We start from the raw sequence: 22,496 nt of genomic DNA on the forward strand, positions 1-22,496 counted from the left end.
AAGGAGACTATAAATAAGGTGGAATTTAGTTTAACTTATTTATAAATGCAGATATTAGAATACAAATCATTGTAATATTTATATAATTAAAATTAATTTAATTTCAGGTAGTTACTATGGAATATGTTTTACTTAACTGCAAGTCTCCACAGTTAATTATACATTTCTTTAATTTTTGCTTCTTGCACTTGATAAAATAATCTAAGTGCAACATTTTCATTTTAGAAGTAAATAACTTGATTTAAAGAAATGGGGAGGGAAAGAAAAAATGTATGCTAGCTCAAGACTTAATTTCAATAATGTTTGCATCTGCATGCAATAAAATTTATTTTGAAAAATGTTTTTCTCCATTTTCATCAAAAGAGCTCAGTTTTCAGATTATACTTTATAAAAGAAATTAAAAATCTTTGATTTGATAATACTTCATTAAAGATGCATAGTTCAAATAAATATTGTTACGAATTTGGTATTTAAAAAGCTAATGTTAGTTCAATTACAAATTAAATGATTTTATTTCTCGCGCAGTGCAGCGCGTGACGAATATTAAAAGAAAGCTAAGCCGTAAAATTGAAATTACAAGAGCGCGTGCATTAAATAAATAAATATCTCTTTTTGATTTCGAGAAAGTACTGGAAAATTCTAGCGCGTGATTTTAAAATCTTATAAAAGGAGGAAAACATCTCAGTTTGTAGTAGTTGCTTAGTTTGTTGTTGTTTAGAAAACTGCTCTTGTTGATTGTAGCGAATTCGCGGATTAGCGTTCTTTAGCTGTTTTTAATTGCGTTCTATTGGACATTTGAGTAGTTAAAAGATAACTACTGTGAGATATTGTAATACTGCATGATAATTTGAGAAAATTTAAGCATTTTTGTTGTGATAATAATAAACTTTTTTTTTGTTCATTTTTCATCGGACTTGTGCATTCATTTCATAACGAACCCGTACGCACGCAACAATTTTTGGTGTCAGGAGTGGGGTTTGAATGCCAATAACAAGAGCGATGGAAGAGCAATTAAGGCAGTTAATATCAGCCTTTGCCTCATTTAAAGAAGAAATTAAAGAGGAAATGAAATTGGGGCAGGAATCCGTTAAGGAAGAAATGAAATTGGGCCAGGAATCCGTTAAGGACGAAATGAAAGCCGTTCAAGCTGGTCAAGAAGAAATGAAAAGAGAAATTACTTGCATAATAGAAAATAAATTTGAAGCTATGGAAGGCAGAATTGAAGCAGTTGAAAATAAAGTTGGACATATTGAAGAAAAGGTTTCTTCCGTAAAAGATCATATTGAAGAAAGAGTTTCTTCGGTGAAAGAAGAAATAGAAGAAAAAGTTTCTTCTGTAAAAGAACATATAGAAGGGAGAGTTTCTGCTGTGGAGGAACGAATTGAAGGAAGAGTTTGTGCCGTCCAACACCAAATCGAACAACAAATTGATGAGAGAGTTTCTGCAGTTGCCAAAGAAATGGATACTTTAAAGAAATTCGTAGCGTCGGCAGGGAGCAGGAGTGATGATTTTAAATTCTTACCAATGCCTGCTCGTCCACCTCTGAAGCTATCCACATATGATGGGAAGACCTCCTGGCAGGTGTATAAGACACAATTTTCTATCGTGGCGGATGCGAATGGATGGGATTCCCAAGCTAAGGCCTGTCATCTCGCCGCTTCTCTAAGAGCCGACGCAGCGGATATCCTTCAGACTCTTCCCGAAAACAAAAGGTTAGATTTCGAAGCTCTGTCCGGCGCCTTGGAGTTGCGCTTTGGGGAGAAGTGTTTAAAAGACTACAGCAGGCTCCAATTAAAATCTCGTCAACAGAAGCCTACCGAAACACTTCAGGAGCTCGCCGCGGATGTTGAAAGGCTGTCCCATCTCGCCTTTTCGGAATGCCCGACAGAAACAAGGGAAATCCTGTCCTTGCAATACTTTATCGACGGCATCTGAGATACTGAAATACAGAAAGCTCTACGAATGGCGGATGTAAAAGATTTAAAAAGTGCTCTAGTGTACGCCATGAAATTTGAGGCAGCCCAGCAAGCCACTCGTCGAGACCGCCACCCAGTCAGAGCTGCTCAAGTCCAGGAGCCAGGGGATCAAGTCACCGCTCGACTTGACGATTTAACTAGACAACTGAACGCCTTGAGACGGAATATTGGTGAGAAGAAACCGACCGTTAAGTGCTGGAACTGCGGTGCTGAAGGACACATACGACGAAACTGCAAAACACCCCAGGGTACTGATGTTAAGACCGCTTCTAACAAGCAGCAGGGAAACTAATTAGTGGCCATCTCGCGGGGCGGAGGTTGCCAGATAATGAAAAGCCCCCGTTTAAAGCGCTTCAGATTTCTGCAGTGAGAGGCGGCAGTAATGGACTTTTCATAATAGGACATATTAATGGAGTTCCGTGCAATATGACTATAGATACAGGAGCCAACGTCACCATCATCCGAAAAGATTTGGCTCAACAACTAGGAAACAAACTTATCTGGACGCCGCCCTGCGTTACCCTCCAGACTGTGTCCGGTGAGAAGATCGACATCGACGGAAAAGTAAATGTTAACATCACGTTTGGAAGTGCCGCTTACCATCACACGGCATATGTAGCAGAGATCACTGATTCTTGCATACTCGGATTGGACTTTCTAAGGAAATACAATTTTTACTTGGATTTTAAAAATAACGAATTGCATTCTACATCTGAGGACATAGCGTTATTTCTCGTTAATGATGAAGAAGTTAAATCTGTCCATAAAATCATAGCACAAGACTATATCACAATACCGGCAAGAACAGAAATTTTACTTCCTGGATCCATAGCCGAAAATAGAAATTTCCGCTACGGCATCATAGAATATCCCAATAACTGTAATATCCCAAAAGGAGTACTAGTAGCCTGAACACTCGTCGACCTATCCAGAACGGTTATCCCGGTGAGAGTCGCCAATGTAACTGAAAAGTCGAGAGTTATTATGAAAGGTGAAGTGGTTGCAACATGTACTCCAGTAACCAGCGTTGAAAGAAAGAGTAACATCCCAGAATCCGTGTCCTCAGAGAGCATTACATCGGAGTTATTGCAGAATGCACAATTAAACGATAAAGAGAAAAATGCTGCCGATCGCGTCATTAAAGATCTTCAAGTTGTTTTCTCCCGCTCGTCTTCTGACGTGGGTCGAACTAGTTTGACACAACATAGAATAGATACTGGCTTATCGCAGTGCTGTCTACGAGACTACCGGCTATTCTCCATCACAGACGCTCTTCGGTCGTGACCTTCGTCTGCCTTGTGATCTATTGTTTGGCCGCCCTCCGGATGCTCCTTCATCGTCTGAGGAATATATTCAAGATCTCCAGGCCCGGTTTGAAGTGATGCACAATTTTGCACGAGAGCGAGTCAACTTGGCGACGGAGAAGATGAAGACCCGATACGACACAAGAGCTACTGAACATCAATTCCACGAAGGAGACAAGGTGTGGTTGTGGAATCCGACTCGACGGAAAGGACTTTGTCCGAAATTACAGTCACCTTGGGATGGGCCGTACACAGTCCTAAACAGGCTGAATGACGTCGTGGTTCGGATTCGTAAGTCTTCGAACTCTAAACCTAAAGTCGTTCATTACGACAGGTTAGCTCATTACTATGGCCATAGTACATAATGTAAATAATTGTAAATAGTATAAGACCATGGTCCATTTTGTTTTTAAATGTGTATTTGATTTGTTTTATGTATTGCATTTATTGTTCATGTTGTTTATTATTGTAATGTAATGCTTATTAATGCATTTATGCCACAGTTGTAAGTTTAGCTTCCTGTCCAGGGATTGTACTGCCCGGGACGTGCAGTCCTTGGGAAGGGGGCAGTGTTACGAATTTGGTATTTAAAAAGCTAATGTTAGTTCAATTACAAATTAAATGATTTTATTTCTCGCGCAGTGCAGCGCGTGACGAATATTAAAAGAAAGCTAAGCCGTAAAATTGAAATTACAAGAGCGCGTGCATTAAATAAATAAATATCTCTTTTTGATTTCGAGAAAGTAGTGGAAAATTCTAGCGCGTGATTTTAAAATCTTATAAAAGGAGGAAAACATCTCAGTTTGTAGTAGTTGCTTAGTTTGTTGTTGTTTAGAAAACTGCTCTTGTTGATTGTAGCGAATTCGCGGATTAGCGTTCTTTAGCTGTTTTGAATTACGTTCTATTGGACATTTGAGTAGTTAAAAGATAACTACTGTGAGATATTGTAATACTGCATGATAATTTGAGAAAATTTAAGCATTTTTGTTGTGATAATAATAAATTTTTTTTTTGTTCATTTTTCATCGGACTTGTGCATTCATTTCATAACGAACCCGTACGCACGCAACAATATTAAATGCATATTTCTGCAAAAAAATTACAATAAATATTAATTGAATATTTATTATAAATTAGCTATGTTTAATGAATGGTCATTTAAAAATAAAGTCAGTTCTACTTAATTTTCAAACAAGAGCAAAATGTTAGACGGGGTGGATCTGAGAAAGTGGGGAAAACTTTACGGCGTGATTAAATGCAGCTATACACGCAATATTCGTCATAGAAAGTTTGGGAGAAACGCAAACGGCGAGCCTCTGGCTAGCAAATGGTATAAAAAGGATTGGTCCTTGCACCCAACGGCATTTTCTAATTTGGATTACTGAGAGAATAGCTGGTTATAGGACTCACGAAATTCCAGGGCGATGGATTGGTCGAGGTGGTCCCATAGCTTGGACACCAAGATCACCGGATCTCTCGTATTTGGACTTTTTTCTGTGGAGCCATATAAAAAGCCTAATCTAAAACCAATATGGATCTATTCGCCAGAATCGCCGTTGTTGCCGGAGATATTCAGGAAATGTGTGGTGTCTTCAGTCAGTTCCTATCCTGCAGGTGTGAAGCCTGCATTACAGCTGGCGGAAGGTCTTTTGAGCAATTTCTTTGAGCATGTATACCTATTACATTCCTGTTAATAAAATGTTTTCTGAAGTATCTGCTCTTATTCTTGTTTTAATTCTGTAAATGTGACATTGAAAAACTACCTTTTAACTAATAATTAAGACACAATAACACGCCGAATAAATACTAATTCAGAAGTCAAACAACAAAAATCAGCGTTATATTTACAAAATTTTGGCTGCAAAACCGCAAATGAAAAAAATGCATTTTTTTCATTTGCGGTTTTGCAGCTGAAGATGGTGGTTCGGTAAAACCATCGAAACTAGTCCTGTGAAAATTTTGTAAATATAACGCTGATTTTTGTTGTTTGACTTCTGAATTAGTACCTTTTAACTTCTCACCACTTGCGTTCCGACCATACATTTTATGACGAATATTGCTCGTATAGCTGCGTTCTATCACACTGTTAAGTTTTGCCCACTTTTTCAGATTCACCTAGTATATGTACAAATCATTTCGAGTGTACGCAGTGGCGTAGCTAGGGTGGGGCAAGGGGGGACATCTGTCCCTAGGCGCAGCATCGAGAGGGCGCCGAATTGTAATTAAGAAATTTTAGAATGAAATGTTTTCTATTCGTGGTACACACAAGGGGCTGCAAAAGCTTCTGTTGTCCCTGGGCCCTGAAAATCTCTACGCCTCTGATTTGAATTAGTAAACATACCGACATTGTTAAATTGTCACTCTAAGAAGCAATATTTTAATTATATTAATAATTTTCCATGTGTCGTTAGTTTTATGATATGCAAACAAGGGTTAAAATAAATACATAAAAATAATAAAGGGGATCGAAGATGGGGCCTTCTATGCGCCCATCAAACATATCTTTCCAAGTGAGAAATCCACCATCTCCAAACCAGTGTCCGATGATGATATGAGAGTGCTGATTGCATTATCCCCACCAGATATTTAGATAATCCAGAATCTCTAATGAGATTAAATCGGCTGTCATCTGTAAAAAGCACTCGTGCCCCATAGCTGACCTTTCCTGTTTCTGTTGTGTTCCTAGTTATTAGACAGATTGCTTGAGAGTTTTCATTTTTCAGTATGTGTAACATAAAAGCGTAACAGTTTTTCCTTAGGTAATTCTCCAAGAAATCATTGCTTTCTCTAGCTCATCGCTCTAGACAGCTCTATTTTGTTATATACTTACAGAAAGGGATGCCTCTATGCCGAATTTTCTAATGGAAACTGGCGTGCATTTTACCTTATAGGTCTATTAGAATCTTCTACAGGGTTTAGAAACTCTGAATCAACCTCAGCTTTTCATAGCAATAAGTTTAAGTCCTATATGCAACGCTTACTTTGAAGATCCCAAATGTTGCTTTTGGTTTTATGTTGCGTTTAATCCAACCATTCAGAAGGAAGGGGGGAAGAGGATCGAAATCGTCCTTCAAAGATGTGAGAGGTAGCATTCCTGTTTGGCCTCTGAGAAGCACATTGAAGGCAGTAACATAGTAGTTACCCACGCAAAATTCCCAGAAAAATTATGGCTCATTATGAGATGTCAAATAATTTTTGAGGTCGTCATGCCAGATCAGGTTGAGTTGAGAGCCACATCCAGGTGATACTTTTTCTATGAGGTGAGGAACGGTGTCCAAATTAATGGAATGCGATAATTCGTATAAATAGGAAAAACTTTATGCATCAGTCAATCTGCTCAATCGCCGAGAATAAATTCGAAAGAAGCACCACTGTGTCATGGCTTTAGCCATTGGTCGTTTGAATGACTGAATTCTAGGGATATTTCGCATGTGTGAATATAAACAACTTTCAGGATACTTTTGATGACTGTAATTAGAATTAGTTTTACATGGAAAGAAATTTTGTATAAATTTCTAGATCTGCCCTGGATTCTAGTATAGAACTTAAATTAGTCCTATAATGATCCCGGAAAGCAGAAAAGCAACTAATCGTAAAATTCTTTGAAGGTATGAGTAGTGATAATTGCTCAAACTGGAAAAAGTTGCTGCGAATTGACCAAACATATTTGAGAACAGTTTTTGGTTATCCGACCACCTCCTTACTTTCCTTAGCGTCATCTGTTGTAGAGCCAGGGAACTCAAGCATGCTGTTAGAGCATTCTATGTTTCAACTAAGATTTTGAATCGTTGCTTTAAATAATTCAATTTGAACTAATTTCAGGAATTTTGTTAATGTTTGGGAGTAATGTCAGAGGTATGCTTACGAGTACAGAAGAGTCTATGCAAATTAAAGATTTTAATCTCGGAGATGTCGAGTGAATGATCCCACTCCTTTCTTACTTATTTCACCTTTGAAAAGTTATTTTGGCCAGGATGTTTCTTCTTCCATATAGAGGATTATTTTCATGCATATTTCAGCATTGCTTCTTTTACGGAAAGTTTATTCAGTATGAAACAAAAAATCAGAATCGTGCGATATTTGGTAAAGCTTCAGGTACATGAATCCCAGACCGACAGAATACAACATAAAACGTTTATTTATAAGCACCAGACCGGCACTGCTAGCTAAATGTAAGTTACAGCACGACCACTTTACTTCCCTGGCGTTCCTTTTTTACATTTGTTTCCTGCATTTGCTGAACATGTTCAATTGTTCGAAGTTGCCAGTATCATTTGAAAAGGTTTCAGACTTCAGAAGGCTGGGGCTTCTCAAGATAAAATTCAGACAAAGTTACAAAAATAATGTGAGACTAGGCTTCCTTAACCGATACGTGTTTACAAAGTTTACTTACGTGTTTTATAAAGTTTTATTTAATCATGACAAAGCATGCGAGAGCTATTTGTCCAAGAGGAGGAATGCCTTAGTACAGGACTTTCTGAGGAGAACTGTTTGTATCTACATTACACATTGGGGGGGGGGACCACCACAAAAATTGTCATGCAGCCAGCCATTTCTCCTGGAATCGAACCCAGGCCAAACTACTTTACCGTTCGGTCGCTCGTAAGCTTGTTTTAGAAGTTCTGTGTATTGTGTTGACTCTGCTGTAGGAGCATGCATGGTAGTTCCACATGTTCAACCCTTGTAAAGGAATATGAAGTGGGTGTCTCTGATATGTGCTAATTATTTTAATTTCTACTGACAAACAAGTATCGTTCTTTAAAAAACTTAAGGCAAAGCTATGCTGGTTGAGTGTGTTAAAATGCGATGAGTGTCGATAGGGATAATTGTAACCGGAAAAAAAAAAAAAAAAAAAAAAAAATTAAATTTTAAATGTTGCGCTTTGCGATTTATTTAAAACGATGAATGAATAATTTAACAGTTTATGTGCTGTATTTCGGTATAGTTTAACTAAAGGGATTTATAATAAAGACCACTTTGGAATATAAAATTCAGCTGCTTAAATGAACACAAATTTTTGTTGTTGTCAGAAAAGGTTTCATTATACTATTCTTGTTTAGAGCAGTTTTTAGCTTATAGTCATCGCATCTCTTAAACTGATTTATTAAACCTTTATGTAGACGAGTTAAGTAGCATTTTAGAAAGCCCATAAAATGATGACTGGCACAAAATATAGAAATGCGTTATGTTTTAGTACTTTGTGTTATTCAGTGATCTTTCCTTTGATCAGCTGACAGGGACACACGGTCCAAAGTAAAGTCCGCTAGATCTCGAAGCATGGACGAAATGTTTTGTTATCACTAATTTTTCTAAAGCCGAGTGACCGTCGGCATCTAAATTTCAAGAGCAACAGACGGTGTTATTGTACGTGAAATATTCATTCAAAACAAAACCGTGACTTAGTGATACTTTATGCCATCATTATGTGTACCGCCAAACGCCAGTGTTAGACGCACACACACACAAAAAATGCAGGTTCGCTTGTCTACGAAAAATATTTTCAAAATACTTACCCTTCTTTTATCTTCGTACTATGCCATGTGGTTTTTAATTTAGTAACCTTTAATGACATAAGTTGGTAAATAATTAAATGAAATAAATAAGCACGAAGTATTAAATGAAATAAGAAGGCTGGTTTGGTTTATTTGATTACGTCAAAAGACGTTGCCTAAAGGGAGGGATGCCTTCGTGAAGGATTTTCGGAGGGAAACTGGCTGGTATCCACGTTACACGTGGGGAAAGCCACAAAAATGTATTTCCGATTCTAGGTGAACGAGCGTTTTCCCGGTTTTCTCCATGCGTAATGCGGATTTGAGCCAGTTTTTCTTAGAAAGTGCTCCGCAAAGGTATTTCTATCCTTAAGACTGATAGCCCTCGCATGCTTTATCATAAATCAAACTTTATAAAACACGTAAGTAAATTTCATAAACACATGTCAGTTAAAGAAGCTTAGTTCCGGCTTCGGTTGTATCTTTACTCGAATATTATAAATAAAGATACATTTTTTAGTTCTCCTCATTAATGCATTTCTGTATCGTTTCAAATGTGGCAAATTTGCACATACTCATACAAAGTGCTCCAAAATTGGTCTAAAGGCTTACTGATAATTTTCTTTTTAGCTAGTTATTTATTAAGTGTTTAAAATTTAGCCCCTCCCACACACAACAACAAACAAAAAAGAGGCACGTAAATTTAAAATTCTATTTCATGAATCTCCATTTGCTTTTGGTGATCAAAGATTTAATTTTTTTCAAACATTAAAATTTGTATTATTTTGAAATCTTACATACTTTTATTAATTGTACAATTAAATTTTTTTTTGTAATATGTCCTTTACAATGACTTTGCAGAAAGTGCAAATATTGTGCATTAGTGAAAGCTGTTGGAATATTTCTGAGAGGAAACATTTAATAATTAAAAGTTATTACAAAAGTCTAAGAGATGTGTAAATTTGTACATTATAGAAGTTCGTACTGTGGATAACGTTCCGTATTGCCCTCTTTATTCCATTTTGGAAGATTTCTTGATACATTTGAAGTCGGGAGGTACCTCACATCTGCATTCAATCTGTTTAAATAAATCTTCAGTTAGGTATGCTGTAGATCCACGCTTGTAGTATCTTCCTCGATAACGGCAAAGATCATCTGTGGAGGGGAAAAAATGCAAATGCAAGTATCTATGATTACATTAAAATTTACATTTAAAATAATTAGCTTAAACTTTAAGAGAAGGCACTTCTGCTAGAATAGGGAAGAGAACTAAATAATCCTTAAATTTAGAAAATTTCACTAATGAGTTAGAATTGCCTTATATTTAATTCGTAGGTAAGACGAGATACAAAAGAGGCTATAATAGAATTTTCGATACACAGTCTCGCGCGCTGGTTATAAAATGTGTGTGTTTTTCTTTCTTTTTTTTCCAGTATAGTGTTGCCATTGCTCGCTTTGAAATCGTTGAGTCTCTTAATCAAAAACTCACAAATGCTTTACAAAATATGAAATAGATAAAACAAATTCCGAATTCTAAATTTGGGCTTCGAGATGCCCATATTCGGGTAGAGACGTACGTTATTCAAAATTTGATGGCTCTGGGTACAATTGTTTTATCGCAATGCGAGAAACATACATACATTTATGCAGATTCTTAATTATTTAATTTCCTTAAATATAATATAGGGCTCTAATATTTGGTAGCAACAATTTAAAAGGTGATTCGCCTTTTATAGTGAATCAACGCAAAATGCCAAAACGAAGTAATAGCCCTTCTGGGCAAATTGCCCTTTTGGACTAATGAAAATATTGCTCTGTTTACCTAATAAAATACGTTAATTTGCGTAATCGGCTTCAGTGTAGCGATCACGAGTATAGAAGGAAAGGCCTGGGGGAGAATTCTCATTATTCTGAGGGCAGCAGCCTTTCGATGACTCTTACACCTCGCGGGAAATTGCCTTGTTAGTCAAACTGTATTATCAGCGGAACGAGAATGCCAATCTAACTTCCTGAATTTAGGTGCTTAAAGAAGTTGCGAAAAGGACTGATGAGCATAACTTACGAAACATGATTCAGCGATTTGAAATCAAAGACATGTCTTCGATATCGCAAATTTGAAAGATCGAATAACGTTACAAGTGACATAAATTAATCCTGATATGCTGCGAGCCACCATGGAAAATGTGGTGCAATGTATCAGTTCTTGGAACATCACAATGGTGGTCATATTGAGCCTCAGTACTAAGTAACAATATTTTTTTGTTAATGAAATTCATACGTGTTGGGTAGTTTGACATTTAAACATTCATTATAGACACAAATCAGCTTTTGCAGCGCCAACATTTTCCCAGGCGGCGACTTAGTTACTAATTGTTTTTTAAGAAATCGAAATACCATGGTCCGCTATGTATACGCCCTCCAAATTCGATAAATTGTACTAAATTCTGACTTTATTGGAAAACATTCCTAAATTCAGAATTATTCAATTCATTTTAGATATTTTACTGATCCGAAGTTTCAAATTAAATTTAAGTTGAAATTTAATTTAACAGAACCAAAGGTGTGCGATGTAGCAGTGGGTGGTTGTCTAACAGCGAACGTTTGGCTTATGCAGCTTGTGACCATAAAGCCATCGGATAAACATTCCCTATTGGATTTCCGACGGCTGTCGTCACGAAACTTTCGGGGCTGATCATATGTAAACAGAACAACGGATAAAAAATGAGACATTCCATAAACTGTTGCAACTCCGAGAACAGGACGCACAAAGTGGAGCGGACCTCAACATTTGTTCCTCTACATTTCCTTGTGTTCTTTTCTTCGCGATGTTTTCGGCCGTAACCTGGCAGATAGCTTTCTTGCGCTTTGCTGTAATCTGAATAACAATCAAGCAATAGCCATTGCCCTACCACATGCATGTCATCTTCAAATAATGTGCTTTATTACAGAACGACCTCGTTACTCAGATACATTATTGTCCGTGGCTGCAAATGTTGAGGCCCGCGGTTACAGCCGAAAACATCGCGGAGAAAACAACGCAAGGCTAAAACGTCGTGCTACAAAACATCGCAAAAAGAAAACGTCCTGCTACAAAACATCGTCGTCGAAAATAAATCGGTTAATAAAATTCACAGTTTAAAAACATCGTCGTCGAAAATATCGTAGTAAAAAATAGAGTATCTACAAATCATCGTATGACGATAACATCGCAGACATGCTGTTTTCAGGCTTTTATAACTGTAAATGGATATTCCCATAATGATTTGTGAGCGCAAGATGGAAAGAGGGATAATTTTTACGTTCATATTTTTTATTATCTAATAAATTTTTGCTGAGAAAATAAGGAATTTTAAGCATAGAAAATCAGAGCAACTTATAGCACTTAATAGAATTTTAAACCGACATAGTTAACTAACAAAAGGCATTAATAAATCATTTTTATAAAGTTTTTACTGGTAATTTTTCATGAAAAGTATAATCTATAAGTCGCATTTAATTTTCTATGCTTAAGTTTCCTTCTTACTTTTTTAGCAAAAATTTATTAGTTAATAAAAAATGTGAAAGTAAAAATTATCCTTCTTTACGTCTTGTGCTCACAAATCATTAAGAAAATATCCATTTACAATTATTAAAACGTGAAAAAAGCATGTCTGCAATGTTATCGTCATGCGTTGATTTGTAGATAATTTGTTTTTTAGCAAGATATATTCGACGACGGTGTTTTTAAACTGCGACGTTTTTGAACCGCTTTATTTTCGACGACGATGTTTTAGAACTGCGATAATTTCGCCGGGATGTTATCGGCGGACACCATCTGCCAAATGGAAGACAGGTCTTTGTGTAGGATTAATGGAAACTGGCTCCTGTTTATGTTACAGATGAGAGAAACTATGAAAGCTCCCATTCAACCAGCCCTTTTTCTTTGGGATTTGAACCTTTAGTCAAATTATTCATGTTCAGTGATTTTAACCTTAAGGCTTGATGGCTTCTCGCCGCTGGTAGGAAGATGATTCGAAGCACGAGTATGTTTGACAGCTAACAAGTAGCTTTGGAGAGTAATAGGCAAGATGAACAATTAGCAAAATGGCTTGTAATCCCCGTGTTGTGATACAGATATTAATAATGGATGTGAGGCAGAAGTATCCAATAGACGTTACGATTCCTATATGGATACACTGACTAGATTCCTATATGGATACACTAACTAGTACTTTATACAGAAGTTGTTTACGTGCAAGAGCAACATAAATCCTCAGCAATAATTCCCGAAAATATATGATGATGCTGAGCAAAGTACGGCAAATTATAACGGCTCGAGACAATGCAACACAAAGTATCGTGAATTTTCCAGCGATATTTACATCAAATTCAAAACGGTATTTAGCATGTAATTCGCAGTTAACTAGTGGCATTTAAAGTGAGCCAAAGACGCAGATATTCCTATTTTAAATTCAGAACATATATCCTTCGCACCTCAAACGCCTCTAAGTTGCGGACATAAATTTAACATTGTGTGTGTGTGTGATGTAACTTACGTCTACTATTACGTTAACTCTACGATAACTAGCTGTGAGAAGTGCCGTTATTTCCTACTGTTGATGCAGGCCATGACCATGCCGTACAGTGACGCATATATGTGACATGTTTAATTTTATGATTGGGATCTGCGATATCTGTTGACGATAGAATATTCCAAACCTCATAAATAGATTACGTTTGCATCTATTGTATAAACCCACTTTATATGCCCTGCTGGAGGTTACGAAATGGTTTGGTAAACGTCACACGTCTGGTTTTTGTTCACATGATTGTGTGTACTTGAAAGTTTTGTAGCGACTTATTTTTAAGACCAATAGCTTTCCTTATCAGTAATCTGCCAGAACTGAAGAAATTAAACAACGAAATTTTGCATTAAAATGAATTATCTAGAATAATTGCAGCAATTTCATCTTCGTTTGCTAGTAAATGAAAGAATGCAGAATAAAATCGAATAAAAAATTTTGAAAAAATTTCACCTCAACGGCGCCCTCTGTAACGAAAAGAAACGAAGCACGGAATGTCGTCAATAGATGAAAAGTGTGATAGGCAAGAAAAACTGAATTAATTCGTAGATATTAGGAATTACGATTTAGAAGTTAAAACACTGATTTAAGATTTTCATACATAAGTAAAGCCTTAAAAGAAATGAATGGTTTGCCAACAGTCAAATTAAGACTATGCAGCTGAAATTTTTGAAAACGCTACTGCTTGTTCTAAATCTAAAGATTTTCCTTTGTTTTATTTTTTTCAATTCTATTTAATTTGGCTTATCTTTCTGAGCGATTTTATACACGGCGTTTGAAAAAGATTACACTTTTTTTCTGTTTAACCCAATACATGTTGTGTTTAACACAATTTGAAAACGTACAATTGCTTCTTAAAATTTGGTTGAAAAATCTTGAACTGGGTCGTTTAAAAGTTAAAATAAATTCGTTCTGTATTATCTTCTCGAGTTTCAAGCGTACAGGATGCTTCAGTCATGGTGTGCAATTTTGGTTTACTCATTAAATCATTATGAAATATTTCATCAGTTAGCGTTGAGAAGAATATAAAAAATCTATATTTGTTTAGCAGAATACTTTCACGTATGGGGATTTTGCTTAAAAAACTCTGTTATATTCATTACAGTTTAACTGAATACAGCATAGCACATAAGGGCTATATGCCTGTTACGAAGGATATATTTGTGGAGAACTTTTCAGGAGCAATACCTCGTATTTACGTTACACTTGGGAAGACCACGAAAACATCCAACAGACAGTCTTTTCATTGGAACTGGATCCGTATAGGATTACCAGTGTTCATTAGGTTTTTCATTTCGTTACTGGTAGACATTCATTTAAGAATAAAATTTCAAATTTTCAGCATTGTTAATAATAAAAGGTTTCTAGGTGTGTAGAAGGGCCTAAAATTATACTATTAGAATTATTTGTACTTGATTCATTTAGCATGTGCTCTCAAACTTATTTCTATTCTTTATAATGTACTCTTAAAGAAAAAAATAAATAAATACCTGTGTTTGACTTTGGAAAGACAACAGTGTCTGCACCGTAGATGCCGTTAGTTAAAGCAAATGTACAAATTTATTCTTGATTTATTTAGCATGTGCTGTCAAATTTACTTCTGTTCTTTATAAAGTAGTGGAAAAAGTAGACTAAATAAAATACCTGTGTTTGACTTTGGGAAGGCAACAGGTTCTGCACCGTGGATACCATCTGTAAAAGCAAATATATATAAACACGAGTGTTTAGCAATGATATTTCTTAACTGGTTGATTTAAGTCAAGCAATGAGTAAATTTAGAATTAAAATTACAAATTCAAAGAATTTTCACTCAAAAAAAGTTCTGTTCATTAGTCTGCTATGAAAACTTAAAATTTTCACTGAATGTCGTATTTGAAGTGCAATAAATTCGACAGCTTTACTTGGCGTTCTACAAATGGACTCGTAGGTTACTATGCTACGGAATACCATATACGGAAAAGCACACGAGAGCTATATGCCTAAGGCAAAAGAAGCCTTCATGAAGCTATGTTTAAGGGAAACTGGCTTGCTTTCACGTTATGCTGAGGAAAAACCTCGAAAATTCCCATGCAACCAACCCGTTCGTCAAGATTTGAACCCGGGTCCTTCTACTAGTGTGTAGCGATTTTACCGCTCGGCCACTGCTGTGCCACGTAAGTAAAGGAAGTTACATTGAAACTTGTTTATTTTATGTATTATTTGTCACTAACTTTTTAAATTACGATTGCGATTTGAGGAATCATGTTAATTATTTTGAATAACATTGTAATTTCATTTCTAATTACAGACATATTTCTGAAGGAAATGACGTTTCTTTTAATTGCAAATCAAAACTTTCAATACGGATTTATACTTTAATAGATTTGTTTACTTAATTAATAGAGAAATATTTGATACAAGTATCTCAGGTAATGTGATATTTTGTAGTCTGCTGTCGTTTTTAATGAATTTCTTTTATTTGAGAGATTTAACTGCGCTTCACTTCTTTCACAAGTGCAGAAATTTTAATAAGAAGTTTTATGAACCGTTACATAAGTGCTTTGTCAATAGCTTATGGAAGAGGAAATCATTGCAAATAATGGATCTTCAGTTTTGTATTAGTGTACCATTAAAACATTGTAATCTTAAAGTGAAGGGTTTATTCACTGAACCTAGAAGGAAAAGAAATGGACGAATTTTTCACATCTCAAATCACCACCGTAAACTATAATTGAGAAAACCTTATTTATTTTGATATGTCACTGGTTTGCTTTTGCTTTTCATAGAGGTAGTCCTCATATTTAATCAAAATTCAGCAATAAACTTCATAATTTTGCAGAAATAAATCCAAGATTGTACTTTCACACCAATGTATTAAAAAATATTTGTATTGGAATGCATGAGATTTCTGTGCTGCTGAGGTCATTTAAAATTATTTGTCACTGTTGTCTGAATCATGTCAAAGATTACAAGGAAGACCTCTGTGAGAGTATTAAATAACATTTTTGTGAAGATATGAAAGTGAACCTAAATATAGAATAGCATTGTATCCACAATTTTTATATTTACTTTTTTGATTATTCGTTTGTTTTATTTTTAAGATGTTGAAATTATGATAATTCAGTCTCTGCATATTATATCTAATGTATCTTCCATTCTTTCCATATGTAAATGTTTGCTGTGGTACAGTATTTAGTATTTGATAGGGCCGTAGCTTTTTCATTATAGGCCTGTAGAGTCATTAGGTTTTTTTTTTTTTTCTCCTTTCTTTTTTGAAGCAGGAGGCATGGAAAATGTGCAATGCCCTCGCCGGAACTCGAACCCCAAATCTCTATAAAACGCTTCGAGTTTACTTCCACTTACACTACGAAAGCATACGGAAGGGAGTGAAAGAAAATACGACTCTACAACATGCTTGCATTACAAGAGTTTTGGATTTCTGCAAATGAAACGCTGTTATAAAAAAATTTCTTCTACGACTTGATACAAATAAATATCATGCCTAGAAATAATGGAAATAGCATTATTTAGATTAAACTCGTATTATAATGACTGTATATTTTCCCACGAAACTCTGTTAAGAGTTCCAAGTAAAGTACCACTTCTAGTTTACCTTATAAAGTCAAAATCTAATATGTTGTTTTCAATCACGATTATATATGCATCGTATATGATGCACATACAAGTTTAAAGAAGTTTCAGATTATATCATAACATAGTTTTTTACGGAAATCTGTTTAGAGCGCCAAGTAAAGTATAGTTTTCGGTTTATCAGTTTTACCCAAAATCTCATATGCTGTTTCTATTGATATAAAAGTCTTTAATAGTAAAATTGAAAAGTTTTGGATTATATTTTAATTTTTATTTGGATTATAATTTAATTAGGTTTTCATTAAAAACCGATATGGGCTTCAAGTAAGCTACTACTTCCGTTTGTCCAATTTTTCCTAATATCTATTCAACTCATTATATGAATGTAGAAAGCTTAAATATGGAAAACTGAAAATTTGATGGAAGAGTTACTGCGAACGAGAGAATTGTCATACACATACACAGGATGCCTGTCTACAGACAGACAGAAATTATAAAAATATTCTGTGGGAACCTTAATTTGTACTTATTTAAATCAAATTTTTGGGCCAAAAACATTAGTTATGTGTATAGGTCGTTGAGAGATAAAAAGTAAATCATAAAGGGTGGCGTTCTGTGAATTAATGAAGTTCAGATTTGTTTTGGAAATCAATCGAGCACTTTTGTTAATGAATTCCTCCATATTTGACACTCTAATCTGAGGATTAAATATCTGAATCTTCAAGGAGAACACTTTTCCATCAATTTCTACAACATTTTTAAAGACTTTTTTTATGTCGCCTTTAAGAGATTATTGGATTTCTTTGCAGTCGAAGGTTACCGATACAACTTATATCTTTTTTGAGGTCTTTATGTAGTACACAAAAACGAGAGACAGAGAGAGCAAACGATGTAAGGTAGAAAAAGAACAAACGAAAAAGATATGGGGAGAAGAAAATAAACAAAAACTAGGGGATTTTAAGGGAGAAAATCGAGAAAGAAGAAAGATACGATAGATAGAATAAAAAAGAAATGGGGAAAAAAAAAGTTTTAAAGAAAGTGTAGAGAGGGCAACAGATTTTTATGTGCACTTGTCATTGTCTTAAAAGTTGCGATTCATCATCTGTTTCGGGTAAAGTGAAAGACTTAAAGTGTGCCTGACTGCTTAGATTAGTGCCTGGCTGCTTAGATGTGTACAATTTTCTTGTCATAGAATTCTTCGTAAGTAATCAGCTTTCGAAAAAGACTTAAACCCGAGTACTGTTTCACAAAATTTTACTTTTTTGAAATGATTGCATTAAGGTTTACTTTTTTTTTCTCTTAAAACGAAAATTCCTTCCGGATTCTGGTTCTGTAACCGTATAAGGAAAATAACGTTAAAATTGACTTTCTAAAAGCGAATTTTCACAGCTTAACCTTTCTATATTTCATTTGTTAAAACTAAAGCATTGTTATGGGAGCACAAAAAGGAACTCATACTATAGACAAATTTATATAAACGACTGATGAGTTTAAGCGAGAATAAAGCAGATGGAAACCTCTCCTTTAAGTCTTGCTGTGTGTAATTAGGAGCAATTCCTAACACTTATTTTAAAGTAAATGTTTAAATAATCTTACCGCAATGCATATCGATCATACAACATACATCTTCTTCATAGATAGGCAAACATCCTTTTCTTATTTTATAAGCATTTATGCCATTTAGGCATTTGGTCTTTTCACATCCGTATCCATATTCTCCTTCCCATTTGATTGTGCAGATGCAGCGTTGACAAGGATCTTTAGTTTTAATGATTTCTCCAAGCTCGTACGTAATTCCATTGTGCTCGCAAGTTTTATCTGAAACGAAGCAAGTAATTATTCGAATTTGAAACGACTAGAAATATAGTGATACAGTTTTTTTTATTAATTTATTTTGCTATTTTTAATAGAAGAATTATTAAATTGTTTCCCTTCCCCGCGTAGTTTTTTGGATTCAGATTCGTATAAAGTGTCGAGATTCTCTTGAAATGGATGAAGACAGAAAACTTCATTGCTTACATTTTTTTAAATTGATAAGAAAAGTATAATAAATGAGAAAAGGTAAGGTAAAATAAGAAAAATTTAAAGGATAGTTCTAAGAGTTTCCGAGTTTGAAAAATATTTATACAACACAAATTTAAGATATTTTCACTTAAGTGTCAAAGCTGAATAAAGTAAAAAAGATAAACTTTCTACCGGAATGAAATCAAAGTATATACTTAGTAAATTTACAACATATTTTAATTCTAAATATTTATGAAATTACGAATTAGGTTTACTGGAAAATTTTGATCACAAGCCCTATACGTACTGTCAAACATAGTTTGCACAATAACGGGTTTCTTTGCACTGTTCTTAAGTTCAAGTTTTACACCATCTAAAAGACTTTCTGATTAAGTAAAATTAATGAAGGGGCTAAAACACAACATAAATTTTAAAGACCAAAATATTATTTTGGTGCAGTAGGTGCGTAGCTACAGGGCCAGATTACCAATTAGGCACAGTAGGCACGTGCCTAGGGCCTACGAAGGCCAAAGGTCTTAGGGCTTTGAAAAAAAATATATTGAAATAAAAATACCCCAAAAACTTATAAACATTTTTATATTATTATATAGTGAAGGTCAAAATAATATATGTAAATACAAATACACAAAAAATACGAATACAAAACGTTTGGTTTACTAAGTAGATCCTAAAATAACTCCTTTTTTCGGGATTTTGACACAGCGAATTCGTGTATTATATCTTCAAAATTAATGCCGCGAGCGACATCACTTTCAATACACAGAAGGCCCAGTGACGAAGTTCTCTCTTGACCCATAGTTGAACGCATAAAATTTTTTATAAGCTTCAACTTGGAGAATGATCTTTCTCCTTCTGCATTCGAACCCAATATCGAAAGGTATATGCGCAATGCAATATTAACATTTGGGAAACTTGACACAAGTTTATCCTTTATTTGTAATTTGATGAGATCCGTTATAGAGGTGGTTTTGGGGTACAAATTTGAAAAAATCAAATACTCATCAACAAAGTTTTCTTCTAAGTCAGACGGATACATTTTTACCAGAGCTTGAGCCTTAACCTTGATAATGTCCTCGGTCAGTGTATTATCCGTAAGAAAACTAAATGTGTCATAAAGGCTGGTATACGCAGTGCGTCTCTTTGTCATTTCAGCGCAAAGCACATCCAGAACAATAAAAAAAAACATTAATCTTAAAGGAATCTTTGGCACTGCGAGAGGGAGTCTCATCTGGCCCTTCATCGAACTGTCGTTTTCTCTTACGAACTCTAGTTTCGGATTCTTTAAATTCTGAATCTGGTGCAAGGGCTTTTGCCTTAAGATAATAGCTATTATACATGTCCTCAGTTCTGCAGTGAGATAAATATTGAATTAAACTGTCGTAAAGTCGCACCATCGTGTTAAACTTGATGCCAGGTTCTTGAAGAGATTTATTTACAATATCGACGTGTTTTAGTAGATCTTCCCAAATAACTGTGAGTAATACCATCTCCAAAGTATTCATTTGATGGATTAAGGTTTGTGCCTCAATCACTGTTGTAGGTTTCATACCTTCACTAGTTGAAATATTTGTAAGAATACCACGTATATCATCATAATGGGCACATAATGTTTTTACAGCCTCATAACGTGCTGACCATCTGGTCTCTGAAAGTCTTTTTACAGAAATTTTACTTCCCAAAGACCTTAGTTTAGACCATCTTTGAGGGGACGCTGCAAAGAAATTGTAGAGCGATTGCAAAATTTCAAAAAATTTTACAGCTTCTAAGCAGCTTTCTGCCGCCGCTGTGCCAACTAGATTAAGACTATGAGCTCCACATGGTACCCAAGTGGCTGCGCTGTTGATTTCCCTAAATCTAGTTTGTACTCCCGAATACACTCCGCTCATATTAGCCGCATTGTCATAAGACTGACATCTGCAAAATTTTGGGTCTATTCCCTGATTTTCTAAAACTGAAATTAGAGTGTCAAAAAGATACTTGGCATGTTTTTCTATTTTAACAAACATCAAAAATCTTTCATATATATCTCCAGTTTTTGAGACATATCTAATAACTATGGAGAGTTGATCCGTATGGCTAACGTCAGGTGTAGAATCCACAGTGATTCCATAATACTTGGCTTCTTTGATTTCTGTAACTATTTTTTCCAATACTTTTGACCCCAGTAAAATTATTAGTTCTTCATACGTTGTGGAGGATAAATATGATACTTTTCCGCGGCCTAGATTACCGTATCTTCTTACATGTTCTTCTAGAAACGGATCAAATTTGGCTAAGAGATCGATACACCCAAGAAAATTGCCATTACTAGGATCACCATGTATTTCATTATCGCCTCTAAACGCTAGTCCCCTTTCGGCCAAAAACTTAATTACTTCCACTACTCTTCTTAAAACCGTTGTCCAATATGTGCTTTCTTTTTCCTTGACAATATCAAACGTCTCATCAATTTTTCTAGTTTGTTGGTAGTTCACTAAAGCAGAAATAGATGCAAAATGTTCTTTTGACACTTCATGACTTGAAATTCTCGAATGTGCGTTTTTCCAGTCATTAAAGCCTGTAAGGAATTGGTTACACAGGTTTGGATTTCAGGTAGGTCCGATTTGAACAAAATACATTTATAACAAAAAAACTTGCCAGTAGATTCGGAAAATATCAACCAGTCCCTTTTTATAATATCATTGTTGTTCAGTTTTCTGAAAAAATAATCTTGTGATGGACATCTCATTATTTCGCCAAATTTAGTGGCGTATAACTTAAAATTTATATCCAATTTCTGCACAGGGTGATTACGAGAGAAGTAATCGATAAGATCTGCGCTTATGGTTGTCCACCGTGCTGGATCAGAACTGAAAATACTTGAGGCTGATGTTGTTGGTAGTGATTCAGGCACCACCTGCTTGGAAGCATCGTTAAAATTTCGTAAACCCCCGTCAGCCTCGTCTTCTGTGACATTCTCAGTTTTATTGATTGAACATTCTTGCGAGTCCCAACAAGCCTCAGCTTCTTTAGGTCTAACCTCGATCGAGGAAATATCTACCGCATCTGCATTATCTTCTGTCTCCTTAGAAATGTTAACATATTTCAATAAAGAACCTTTAATTTTACTAAGCGACTCACTCACTTTCTCTTTCTTTTTGCGTTTTTCATGTCCACTTTGGTGTTTTCTTTTATATCCATCAGACATTTTTCGCTAAAAAAAAAATATTTAAAAAAAGCTTTTATAAATTGCGCTTAAAAGTTTAAAATAATTTTTTAACTTTCTGATATACCATAATAAAAGCGATGGGCACGCACAAACTAAAATTTAAACTTGTTTTCTCCTTCTTCTCGTCACCTTTAAATATACATTTTAGTTTGCGCCCGTCGCTTTTATTATGCTATCAGAAAGCTAAAAAGTTATTTTAAATTTGTTAAGTAATGCATTTTAAACTTGTAAAAACGAAACCCGGATTTACGAGTATGGATTAAAATTAAGCTATTCCATAGGTGATTTGGACTGTACTATTTCTACGACTACTACTGGAGATTTTTTACAATAGTATGGCCAAACCACCCCATAGTAGGCCT

At 35.2% G+C, this 22,496-nt stretch overlaps 1 protein-coding gene across 4 annotated transcripts in view; it reads right to left on the reverse strand.

Moving 5' to 3' along the window:
* Window positions 1-9,543: 9,543 nt before the first annotated feature.
* LOC118195969 (kielin/chordin-like protein) overlaps window positions 9,544-22,496 on the reverse strand; it is a 46,783-nt gene continuing 33,830 nt past the window's right edge. For 3 of the 4 annotated variants that reach the window (XM_035367316.2, XM_035367318.2, XM_035367317.2), the window contains 3 exons: window positions 18,498-18,719; window positions 14,976-15,023; window positions 9,544-9,924 (listed from right to left, as the gene is read on the reverse strand). In XM_035367316.2, the coding sequence (XP_035223207.1) occupies window positions 9,782-9,924; window positions 14,976-15,023; window positions 18,498-18,719 (413 nt within the window). In that variant the 3' untranslated portion in view covers window positions 9,544-9,781. Of the gene's footprint in view, window positions 9,925-14,821; window positions 15,024-18,497; window positions 18,720-22,496 lie in introns of all 4 variants that reach the window. The other variant, XR_004759346.2, reaches the window with a different exon arrangement.

The sequence above is a fragment of the Stegodyphus dumicola genome, chromosome 3 (assembly GCF_044657685.1).
Source record: "Stegodyphus dumicola isolate Sdum_Otavi_A_Nest chromosome 3, ASM4465768v1".
In the NCBI taxonomy this organism is placed as follows: domain Eukaryota; kingdom Metazoa; phylum Arthropoda; class Arachnida; order Araneae; family Eresidae; genus Stegodyphus; species Stegodyphus dumicola.